Genomic DNA, 12,772 nt, shown 5'->3' with positions numbered 1-12,772 from the left:
TGATCTGTTTCACCCTAGATAATATACATGTTTCAATGCTGTTCTCTTGAAACATCCCACCCTCGCCTTCTCCCAGAGTCCACAAGTCTGTTCTATACATCTGAGTCTCTTTTTCTGTTGTGCATATAGGGTTATCGTTACCATCTTTCTAAAGTCCATATATATGTGTTAGTATACTGTAATGGTCTTTATCTTTCTGGCTTACTTCGCTCTGTATAATGGGCTCCAGTTTTATCCATCTCATTAGAACTGATTCAAATGAATTCTTTTTAATGGCTGAGTAATATTCCATGGTGTATATGTACCACAGCTTCCTCATCCATTCGTCTGCTGATGGGCATCTAGGTTGCTTCCATGTCCTGGTTATTATAAACAGTGCTGCGATGAACACTGGGGTGCACGTATCTCTTTCAGATCTGGTTTCCTCGGTGTGTATGCCCAGAAGTGGGATTGCTGGGTCATATGGCAGTTCTATTTCCAGCTTTTTAAGAAATCCCCACACTGTTTTCCATAGTGGCTGTACTAATTTGCATTCCCACCAACAGTGTAAGAGGGTTCCCTTTTCTCCACACCCTCTCCAGCATTTATTGCTTGTAGACTTTTGGATAGCAGCCATCCTGACTGGCGTGTAATGGTACCTCATTGTGGTTTTGATTTGCATTTCTCTGATAATGAATGATGTTGAGCATCTTTTCATGTGTATTTTTGCCATCTGTATGTCTTTCTTGAAGAAATGTCTGTTTAGTTCTTTGGCCCATTTTTTGATTGGGTCATTTATTTTTCTGGAGTTGAGCTGGAGGAGTTGCTTGTATATTTTTGAGATTAATCCTTTGTCTGTTGCTTCGTTTGCTATTATTTTCTCCCAATCTGAGGGCTGTCTTTTCACCTTGCTTATAGTTTCCTTTGTTGTGCAAAAGCTTTTAAGTTTCATTAGGTCCCATTTGTTTATTTTTGCTTTTGTTTCTAAAATTCTGGGATGTGGGTCATAGAGGATCCTGCTGTGATTTATGTCGGAGAGTGTTTTGCCTATGTTCTCCTCTAGGAGTTTTATAGTTTCTGGTCTTACATTTAGATCTTTAATCCATTTTGAGTTTATTTTTGTGTATGGTGTTAGAAAGTGTTCTAGTTTCATTCTTTTACAGGTGGCTTACCAGTTTTCCCAGCACCACTTGTTAAAGAGGTTGTCTTTTTTCTATTGTATATCCTTGCCTCCTTTGTCGAAGATAAGGTGACCATAGGTTCGTGGATTTATCTCTGGGCTTTCTATTCTGTTCCATTGATCTATATTTCTGTCTTTGTGTCAGTACCATACTGTCTTGATGACTATGGCTTTGTAGTAGAGTCTGAAGTCAGGCAGGTTGATTCCTCCAGTTCCATTCTTCTTTCTCAAGGTTACTTTGGCTATTCGAGGTTTTTTGTATTTCCATACAAATTGTGAAATTATTTGTTCTAGTTCTGTGAAAAATACCGTTGGTAGTTTGATAGGGATTGCATTGAATCTATAGATTGCTTTGGGTAGTATAGCCATTTTGACAATATTGATTCTTCCAATCCATGAACACGGTATATTTCTCCATCTGTTTGTGTCCTCTTTGATTTCTTTCATCAGTGTTTTATAGTTTTCTATGTATCGGTCTTTTGTTTCTTTAGGTAGATATACTCCTAAGTATTTTATTCTTTTTGTTGCAATGGTGAATGGTATTGTTTCCTTAATTTCTCTTTCTGTTTTCTCATTGTTAGTGTATAGGAATGCAAGAGATTTCTGTGTGTTAATTTTATATCCTGCAACTTTACTGTATTCATTGATTAGCTCTAGTAATTTTCTGGTAGAGTCTTTAGGGTTTTCTATGTAGAGGATCATGTCATCTGCAAACAGAGATAGTTTCACTTCTTTTCCTATCTGGATTCCTTTTACTTCTTTTTCTGCCCTGACTGCTGTGGCCAACACTTCCAAAACTATGTTGAATAGTAGTGGTGAGAGTGGGCACCCTTGTCTTGTTCCTGATTTCAGGGGAAATGCTTTCAATTTTTCACCATTAAGGGTGATGCTTGCTGTGGGTTTGTCATATATAGCTTTTATTATGTTGAGGTATGTTCCTTCTATTCCTGCTTTCTGGAGAGTTTTAATCATAAATGGATGTTGAATTTTGTCAAAGGCTTTTTCTGCATCTATTGAGATAATCATATGGTTTTTATCTTTCAATTTGTTAATGTGGTGTATTACATTGATTGATTTGCAGATATTAAAGAATCCTTGCATTCCTGGGATAAAGCCCACTTGGTCATGGTGTATGATTTTTTTAATATGTTGTTGGATTCTGTTTGCTAGAATTTTGTTAAGGATTTTTGCATCTATGTTCATCAGTGATATTGGCCTGTAGTTTTCTTTTTTTGTGGCATCTTTGTCTGGTTTTGGAATTAGGGTGATGGTGGCCTCATAGAATGAGTTTGGAAGTTTACCTTCTTCTGCAATTTTCTGGAAGAGTTTGAGTAAGATAGGTGTTAGCTCTTCTCTAAATTTTTGGTAGAATTCAGCTGTGAAGCCATCTGGTCCTGGGCTTTTGTTTGCTGGAAGATTTCTGATTACAGTTTCGATTTCCTTGCTTGTGATGGGTTTGTTAAGATCTTCTATTTCCTCCTGGTTCAGTTTTGGAAAGTTATACTTCTCTAAGAACTTGTCCATTTCTTCCAAGTTGTCCATTTTATTGGCATAGAGCTGCTGGTAGTAGTCTCTTATGATCCTTTGTATTTCAGTGTTGTCTGTTGTGATCTCTCCATTTTCGTTTCTAATTTTGTTAATTTGGTTCTTCTCCCTTTGTTTCTTAATGAGTCTTGCTAATGGTTTGTCAATTTTGTTTATTTTTTCAAAAAACCAGCTTTTAGCTTTGTTGATTTTTGCTATGATCTCTTTAGTTTCTTTTGCATTTATTTCTGCCCCAATTTTTAAGATTTCTTTCCTTCTACTAACCCTGGGGTTCTTCATTTCTTCCTTCTCTAGTTGCTTTAGGTGTAGAGTTAGGTTATTTACTTGACTTTTTTCTTGTTTCTTGAGGTACGCCTGCAATGCTATGAATCTTCCCCTTAGCACTGCTTTTACAGTGTCCCATAGGTTTTGGGTTATTGTGTTTTCATTTTCACTCATTTCTATGCATATTTTGATTTCTTTTTTGATTCCTTCTATGATTTGTTGGTTATTCAGAAGCGTGTTGTTTAGCCTCCATATGTTTGAATTTTTAATAATTTTTTTCCTGTATTTGAGATCTAATCTTACTGCACTGTGGTCAGAAAAGATGACTGGAATGATTTCAGTTTTTTTGAATTTACCAAGACTAGATTTATGGCCCAGGATGTGATCTATTCTGGAGAAGGTTCCGTGTGCACTTGAGAAAAAGGTGAAGTTGATTGTTTTGGGGTGAAACGTCCTATAGATGTCAATTAGGTCTAGCTGGTCCATTGTGTCCTTTAAAGTTTGTGTTTCCTTGTTCATTTTCTGTTTAGTTGATCTATCCAAAGTTATGAGTGGGGTATTAAAGTCTCCTACTATTATTGTGTTACTATTAATTTCTTCTTTCATACTCGTTAGCGTTTGCCTTACATATTGCAGTGCTCCTATGTTGGGTGCATATATATTTATAATTGTTATATCTTCTTCTTGGATTGATACTTTGATCATTATGTAGTGTCCATCTTTGTCTCTTTTCACAACCTTTATTTGAAAGTCTATTTTAGCTGATATGAGTATTGCGACTCCTGCTTTCTTTTGGTCTCCGTTTGCGTGGAATATTTTTTTCCAGCCCTTCACTTTTAGTCTGTATGTGTCCCTTGCTTTGAGGTGGGTCTCTTGTAGACAGCATATATAGGGGTCTTGCTTTTGTATCCATTCAGCCAGCCTTTGTCTTTTGGTTGGGGCATTCAACCCATTTACATTTAAGGTAATTATTGATAGGTATGGTCCCGTTGCCATTTATTTTGTTTAAAAGTTGATTTTTAAGAAAGTTAGATAAGCCTATAAGACATATGTATCTGCTGCTTATGACTCTAGGTTTGGACACCCCAAGAGAAGATTTTATCACGACTGGACACCGGAATGTTGCTATTTATGTGTGTATCTGGGTGACAGGCCAGGTATTCAGGCACCCTGAGCAAGTGTGACAACATACATCTTACGTGTGTGAGTACAGAGCATGAAAGTGTGTGGAGGTGTTTTGCAGTCTATCTGACTCTTGTTCAGCACATCCCCTCCTACTTCACCCTCCACCTGCATGGAGGAAATTTCCTGCCCCACTAAGGTGGACTTGGTCATATAACTTACTTTGGCCAGTGAAAAGTGATGGTTAGTAGTTTCCCAGCCCAGGCTTTAAAGAGAACTGCACTTTGCCCTCCCTTCTGTAGAGTTTCAGATTTCCACAGCAAGAAAACCAGGCTCCAGGTAGCCAATTCCCCAGAGCAAATTCATAGTCCCAGACCCACAGAGCAGGCAGCAAAAAATAAATGTTTTCTGTTGCATGCCAGTGAGATTGTGCAGCTTTGTTACACAGCAGGAGATGACTAGTACATGACCATTTGGCACACCTCTTGGCCTTGTCGAACTCTTGGGGAGTTGCTCCAAGGAGAGTGTTACACCCAAAGGCAATGCTCAATTAAGATTTGGTTTTGGATCAAATATGTTTGCCCATGTGACTGCACACACTGGACACACATGTTGTATACATATGGTGCTGATGGGTGTGAGCCCTCCAATGGGCATGCATGTGGGAGGCACACAGATCCAGAGTGGCAGCCAGTGACAGCTCCCAGGTCATGCACATCTGCCTAGAAGCCATGTGAAAGGCTCAGAGTTCCTTTAGATGCTGCCTCATGGCCTTTCCCTGAACCGTGGGCATCCTGAAGTGGAGCTGGAAACATCTGAGCTCTCTGAGGCACAGTGGAAGTTTCCAGAAAGACAAACTGCCAGCGGGAATATAACTAACCACACTTTTCTCTTCTTCAAACTCCTTCAGCCTTCTCTAAGATAGAACAGTGAGGTACCTTTGTGGCAACAGAACTTAATTCGTCTCCTGAGAAAAGCACTAGAAAGGATCCCAAATCCTTCACTGTCTCGGCTGTCCAGTTCTGGGGCAGTCTAGGAGAGAGAATAAGCAGTCAGTGGAAAGAATGTGCTGTTGCCCTTGTCCCCCGGCATCTTTTTCTTTTAGGAAAAGATTATCCATATACCTGGAGAAGCTGTCAATCATGTGGTCCACATCCCTAACCAAGAAAATGACATGTAATGCAGGCTGACCAATCAGAATCATCCTGGGGAATTTTGACGGAACTATGAGAGAAGCTCTCTTTCTTCTGGTATCTCTAGCAATGAAAGGGATATTGCAGCCCAATACTATCACCAAATGGAGAAAATAAAGGCCACACCCAAGAACACAGCGCTGAGAGGTGGGGGGAACATTTTCCTGATGACATCATTTGAGCCCCTGGATCCAGCCATGCCTGAAGTCACATTCACTTCTAAACTCGGTCAACTCCCATTTTTTAGTGTGAATTGAGCTCCTGAATTTCTTTCATTTGCATCAGAGTGTTTCCTTCCTCCCTTTCCTCAACAGAAAAGTAATGCTATAATTACTTTTATAATTCCTTATATAATTACTATTATAAGTCTCATCCTATGGCAAGATGAAATTTCCTCTCAAACTTGGCAGAATAATAACTTGCCAGGATCCTGGCACTGACCCAGGATACACTGTTCTTATGGAGACACAAATGTCTACAGGGACGTACCCCACACTATCTCTAAAGGATATCTGGTGATATCGCTAAAGGAGATCTGTCTAATTAGCAGTGATAATCCTTTGGCTAGGACCAAGGCAAACCATCCCTGGCCAAAAAACCTCCTTTTATCTCTTTCATTAACAACAGTATCCCATTAGACTGTAAGTTCCATGACAACAGGTAATAACACATGAAATGATAACAACTGAATCTCTCCATTCCTTGTGATAAATCAGTTGTCAAATACTCAGTTCTACATGCAGGGCACTGTTGTAAGTCCTTTGCATGCATTAACTCAGCTAATCAACACCTCTGTGGGGACTCTCACTGCCCCCATCCTACAGAAGCAAAAATAAAATGCAAAAAGACTGAGTAGCTTTTCCCAGATCACACAGGCTGTAAATGATAGAAAAATTTAACCCAAGGACTCAGGTTCCCAAGTCCTGGCTCTTAAACTCTATGTAATATTAAGTGCCTGGACCACAGTAACTACTCCAAAGACATTTCTTGTCTAACCATTAACTGATGTCTAGGCCCTACTCAAGTCTGACCTAACTTCAGAAAATTCTGCATGGGAAAGGACAGCTCTGTTTTCCCCCAGGAAGTTCTCACTCACCCAGAGCTGACAGTGTCTCAGTTATTTGCATTATTATTGGTGTTGTTATCTTAACAACACCAATAATAAGACCTCCTTGCATTTGTAAAGTATCATCTTTTTTTTTTTTCAAAGTTTATTTTTTGGCTGCATCTCACAGCATGTGGGATCTTAGTTCCCCAACCAGGGATTGAGCCCACTCCCCTGCCTTCAAAGCATGGTACTAGACCACCAGAGAAGTCCCATAAAGTGCCATCTTTTTTGAGACTCCATTTTCCATAAGCCAAGATGTATTGGTGACAATCACGTGAGGCCTGCAGACAAGCTATCATTCTCACTTACAGGGAATCTGAATCCAAAAGAAGAAAGGTCAAGCTTCCAGAATAAATCCCAGGGTCTAACCTCATCACGAGTTAGAGACTCTGCTTTGAGGTGGAAGAGCTAGGGCTGGGGACCCTTCGCCAGCAGCCCCACCCCAGCCTCGGAGCCGAGCCCGGGGCCCTCCTCACCCATGCTGTTCCAGGAGCCTCAGCCTCACCGCCGCCTTCTGCTGGGGACTGAGGTCCAGGCAGTCTCTGAGGCCACGCAGGGCTGTGGCCCAGGCTCTGGGGGACAACCCGCGGTGGATGACGGCTGCCGGGAGGTGACAGAGCAAGTTCCCCAGGATGTCCACGGCGTACTCGTCAGCAATGGTGTGGCTCTGAAATTGACAAGTGGAGCTGGTGGAAGGCCCAGTGGGGTTCCAGATCGTGATCCCATAAAACACTTCCTGACCCCAAACCTCATCAAGGTTCTAGGATCCAAACCACCTACCCTACCATGGACTCACACAAGGCCTAATTTCACCCCAAGGGAGTAGGCCTCAGAAGTCTGGGCGACCACACGGAGTGGGGGGCGGGTGTGGGCAGAAGGCTCGTCCATCATGAGCACTCACTCACTGAGGCTGAGGTCACTGTCACTGTTATTGCTCTGAGGATACCCCATTGTTCAGTACCCATTAGGATGAGAGTAGAGCAATAATAAAAACAGTACTCTCAAGTTTATAGGCCCTTGGAAGCCTCCAAAGCTCTTTCTCAAAATGACAAAAATAGCTAACATTTATTCAGAGCTTACTATGTGCTGGGCACTGTTGTAAGTGTTTCCAGGTCTTACTCTATTCATCTTCAAAGTAACTGTATAAGTACTAATATCATACACTTTTTCAAGATAAAGGAACTGCCAGCTCGGCCCTTTGAGCCTTTGCATTAAACAGTATATAACCTATTTCATGTCCACAAGAGCTCTATGAAGAAAGTGCTACTGTACCCATTTTACAGATGAGGAGACTGAGGTTCAAGGATGAGAAGTGACCTGTCCAAAGCCACAAAACCAATCACTGGCAGAGACTTGTCCAGAGCCCAGACTCTGTACTGTGCTCCTTCCAGTCCTCCGGGGTGGCCTCCCCTCATTCAGGCCCCAGAATGGAAGTCCCCCAGAACCAATGGCCAAGAGTGTCCCACCCAGTGGTTTCAGAGCCAGCTTTGAGACCCACAGATCAGACTTCCAGCCATCACATCAGACCTGAGAACCCAGCCAGCTCCTCTGAGGATTCCCCAGGATGCCCACAGGGAAGGGACACGAGTCAAAGTGTCACCCAGGAAGAGATTCCTTACCAGACACTGCTGCACTTTCTTGAGGATGGAATTTTTTTTGTGGAAATCCAAAACCAAGGAGTCCAGCTGACTCTTCCCCAGGCTGATCAGGAAGGGCACACACCGAGAACCTGGGATAGAAGCCAGGTAGCGAGCCCTGGAGAGAGATAGGGAGGATGAGGGAAGGAAGACAGGGGCTGCTCTGTATTTGCCCAGGAGCTCATTACAGAGCTGATCCTTAAGTGTTGGTTCTCCCCAGTGATGTTCTGGCTCCTCTGAGAGGGAGCAAGCCTCCCACCCATCGTTTTTCTTTTTTACTATCAGGAAACAAACTTCCCATAATGCTCTTCTCTCACAGGTGGAAACAAGCTTCCCATCATGCTCCTCTTCCATGACCCAACAGCAGGATGTGAGAACAGGATCTCCACAGACAGAAGCTGCCTGTTGGACTGGTGGAGGGGAGGTGAGGAGAAAGGAAATGAAAAAGCAGAAGAAGAGAGAGACAAAGAGGAGAAAAAAATGAAATAGAAAGTGGATGGAAAAGGATGAGGAGAGAGTGGGGAGAGAAATGACTCCCAACTCTGTCAAGCCCAGGATTCTCTAGGGCAAAGAAACATAGAGACCAGTTAATAAAACATTATTTCAGCTAGTAATGGATGGAAGGAAGAAAATTAAATGGCTCTATCATGAAGGATGATGTGGGGACCAGCCAGGGAAGCCCCTCTGAAGGGAGTACTGTTTGAGCTGAGAACCCTCCTCCAAACTCTTGACCTTATATTCTCAACAAGAGACAATATTTCCCCCGATGGGTAGAAACTGGTTCAGGGAGAGGGAGGGATGTGGATGGGGAACATTAGTTATTACAGTGATTTGTGATCTGCCAAAGCTCAACCCTACTCAACACAATCTTACTCCTTGTAATTTCTCTCACTATGGAAAAATAAATTTTTCTCCTTTGGGAGGCAATAATGAAATAAAGGTTGAGAAAGACCCATGTGGCATCATTGCCACTTCACTATTCCAAAACCAAATTCAACCTCCTCCTTTCAAACATGTTCTGCCTTCTCTCTGCCATCCAAGACTCCTCCATCTCTTTATCCCTAAATCTTTCTTTGCAGGCTCCTCAATAATACTCAAATCTGTTCTTGTCTCTCCATTCCTAATGTCACTGTCTTATTTATTTCTTCATTCATTCAATCAGAGGGCTTCCCTGGTAGCTCAGACAGTAAAGAATCTGCCTGCAATGCAGGAGACCTGGATTCGACCCCTGGGTTGGGAAGATCCCCTGGAGAAGGGAATGGCAACCCATTCCAGTATTCTTGCCCGGATAATTCCATGGACAGAGGAGCCTGGCAGGCTACAGTTCATGGGGTCACAAAGAGTCGGACATGACTGTGCGACTAACACTTTCACTTTCACACTTTACTTTCATTCATTCAGCAAATATATAAAGAGCATCTGCGGCATGCCAGGACTTCCCAGGTGGCACTAGTGGTAAAGAACCTGCTTGCCAACACAGGAGATGTAAAGAGACATGGGTTCAATCCCTGGATCAGGAAGATCGCCTGGAGGAGGGCATCACAACTCACTCCAGTCTTCTTGCCTGGAGAATCTCATGGACAGAGGAGCCTAGTGGGCTACAGTCCATAGGGTAGCAAAGAGTTGGACACAACTGACATGACTTAGCATGGACACATGCTGCATGCCAAGCACTGTGACATGAGCGGCAGGTCCCTACCCTCAGGATTCTCTAGGGGGAAGAAACACAGAAACCAATTAATGAAACAGATTATTTAAGCTAGTATTGAATGAAAGGAAGAAAATTAAATGGCTCTATCATGAAGGAAAATGTGAGGCCAGCCAGCGGAACCCCTCTGAAGGGAGTACTGTTTGAGCTGAGACATGGATATGTGGAATAAGACAATCATGCCAAGGTCAAGTTTATAGAAATAAGCCTCCACTATCTCTCTCCTTCCAGCCAGGATCCCTGCACTCCATCCTCTCTATGGACCACGATGATGATGTCCCTGAAACATAAAACTGTGCCCAGAATACAAAACACCCCGGAGTGTCACACAAGCCCTCCCTGACCTCTCTGGCTTTCTCATTTGAGCCCCAAGATCTAGCTATGCCTGGAGTCCACACCTGGATTTTCCTGAACACAAAATTACCTTTTATTGCCTAAGCCAGTGTGAGTGAAGGTTCTGTTACTTTCAACCAAATATCAACTCGATATTATAGTTGGCTTAACGCTCGTCTGTTTTTCCTCCATGAGATTGTAGGCTTTTATAAGGGGGAAATTAACTTACTTCTTAGAACTGAGTATGTAGTAAGTACTCGACAAATAATTTTAATTCAGTGAAGACAAAATGGCAGCAAGAGAAGAAAGAGGGAAATAAAGAGAAAAAGAGAGAAACTGTGTCCAGACCATATTTAAAAAGCAAGGCTGCCCCCCAGGCCTGAACACCCACACATCTTAGGAGAAATCTCACTGTTCCCATTAGTCCTAATTCCCCTGGAGCCTGGACCCAGCTGTGAGGCCAGCCCAGATGTGACCCCCTTCACTGGCATTCACTCATTCAAGCTCAGATTGCTTTGGCTTTGATTTTTAAATAACAAGAATAATCCAGAGAGTGTGCCTGAAACAGGAACATGGGGCTCAGAATTTATATGCCGGATCTCAAGGATTTAATTGTTGAAGGCACTCCCTACTTGCCTCCAGTTCCTCACCGACACCTAGGGAGAATCACTTTGGCTTTGGGGACACCTGCCAATCATATGCCAAAAAGGGGGACTTGATGTTCACTTACGGGAGTGCAGCCAAGAGGAAGAGTGGCATAGAGGACCTGGAAACCTCCCAGTATTTCCACGCCAAACAGTTAACCTGAAAAATTAAAGCAATTCTAGGAATTGAGTCCAATAAAACCAAACACAGATTGTGCTTTCTGTGGGTCAGACACTGTTCTAAGTGCTTTGAATACGTTCACTTATTAACTTATATGTTCACTTTAACACCCTAAGATGTAGGTAACACTACTACACCAAGTTTATGGATGAGGAAACTGGGGCAAGAACAAGATGCCCACAAAAATTTAAGTCTGAGAATGCTCACCACAGTTTCTTTTATAACTACAAACGAGATGTGACCTTAAGATACATCACTAGGGGACTGACGAAGTAAATTATGGTATAGTCATATGGTGGAATACTACGCAACTATTTTGTTTCCATATGGTAGATTTATGTGTATGTGTATCATATAAATTTAAACAGAACATTGTATATGGTATGAGCTTATTTGTGTTTTTTTAATTACATGTAGATATGTTTTAGATATACTAAAAATTCTCCAAGTCAATAGCAAACTTCCTCTGTAGTTATACCTCTGAAGCTGCATGACCGACATTTGAGGCAGGATAAAGCCATGTTGCAGGAGCTGTCCTCAGCATTATGGGATGGTTAAGTAGCATCCCTGGCCTCTACCTAATGGGTGTCAGTGGCATCTCCCCCAGGTGTGATGAAAAAAAGTGTTTCCAGATATGTCCAAATGGTCCCCTGTTGAGAACTATGCTCTAGGAGAAATTTTACTTCCTCTCTATTGTTTTGTTTTATAATAATCCTGTGTTTTCAGCAAAAAGATAAACAATAAAGGCAAATTTTCTAAATACTTGTATCTGAAGGTTCTTAGAACCGGGCAGAGTCAGGTAAGGAGGTTTATGGGGACATCTCTTCCTATTTGAACGTGCAGGTCTTCCTCAAAGAGGGCCTGAACTCCATCCATTGCATCAGTTGGATGAGTGGAAGGAGACAGCCACGCCAAGGTCCAGGTTACAGAAATTACCTGCTTGCCGCCCTACCTGGGCAAGGCTTTTTGTAGATTTCAGTGGTTCTCACCAGGAAACTGTTCAAATGAAAAGTATCAGGCTTCATCCCAGGAGTCCCAGGGAAACTCTGCAAGTGGGACTCTGCATTTTTTAAATTTTGCTGAGGTATAATTGATATGCAGAGAATCACACATATTTAATGCATACTCTTTGATAAGTCAAGCACATGCAAACACCCGTGATGGCAGGCATCACCACAATCAGGGTAACAGGCATGCCCAGCATCTCCCAAAGTGTCCTTCAGTCCCTTTGTTTTGGTTCTTTAAAAAGAGCACATAACTTGAGAGCAACCCTCTTAGCAAATTGTAAAGTGCAGATATATTGTGAACTGCAGGCGCTGTGTCATATAGCACATCACAGCTCGCTCATCCGGCAAAACTGAAACGTGCTGATACAAGCCTGACTTTGAGAACCACTGACAGAATAAACAAGCCAAGGGAATAACAGGCTTCATTAAAAATCTGCACATTATTCTAATGATGTCAAAGGATTATATAGTTGGCTTTACCCTTCCTGGCTCCTGGGGAGAAAATTCTCTTTTCATTTTTGTCCTGTTGCAAATATTTTCTAATTTTCCTTGTTACGGCTGCTTAGATACACCCATTATTTGAAAGTGGGGCATTTAGCTCCCAAATACATGGGTGTTTTTAAGTATCCTTGATATTAATTTTCTCATTTAAATGCTGTCTTCTTTGCAATCACCCTCCTTGTTTTGTCAGTCTTTTAATTTTATTGAGGCTTTCAACGGCTAAGTCAAAGAGCTTGCTCAGTAAATGTTACATTGCACGTGAAAATATGTGGTTGATTTTCAAATATCTTTTAATATTGATTTCTAAAACAATTCCACAGTGATAAGAGAACAGACCTTGTATGGCTTCAATGCCTTTAGAACATGAAAT

At 42.1% G+C, this 12,772-nt stretch overlaps 1 protein-coding gene across 2 annotated transcripts in view; it reads right to left on the bottom strand.

The window, feature by feature from the left end:
• Positions 1-12,772, bottom strand: part of OTOA (otoancorin) — an 80,745-nt gene that overhangs the window by 27,850 nt on the left and 40,123 nt on the right. For both annotated transcript variants that reach the window (XM_070461021.1, XM_070461022.1), the window contains 4 exons: positions 10,800-10,873; positions 8,011-8,146; positions 6,868-7,058; positions 5,029-5,122 (listed from right to left, as the gene is read on the bottom strand). In XM_070461021.1, the coding sequence (XP_070317122.1) occupies positions 5,029-5,122; positions 6,868-7,058; positions 8,011-8,146; positions 10,800-10,873 (495 nt within the window). The remainder of the gene's footprint in view (positions 1-5,028; positions 5,123-6,867; positions 7,059-8,010; positions 8,147-10,799; positions 10,874-12,772) is intronic.

Source organism: Odocoileus virginianus, chromosome 33 (genome assembly GCF_023699985.2).
Source record: "Odocoileus virginianus isolate 20LAN1187 ecotype Illinois chromosome 33, Ovbor_1.2, whole genome shotgun sequence".
Taxonomy (NCBI): domain Eukaryota; kingdom Metazoa; phylum Chordata; class Mammalia; order Artiodactyla; family Cervidae; genus Odocoileus; species Odocoileus virginianus.
This window is presented reverse-complemented; position numbering and strand designations above follow the sequence as displayed.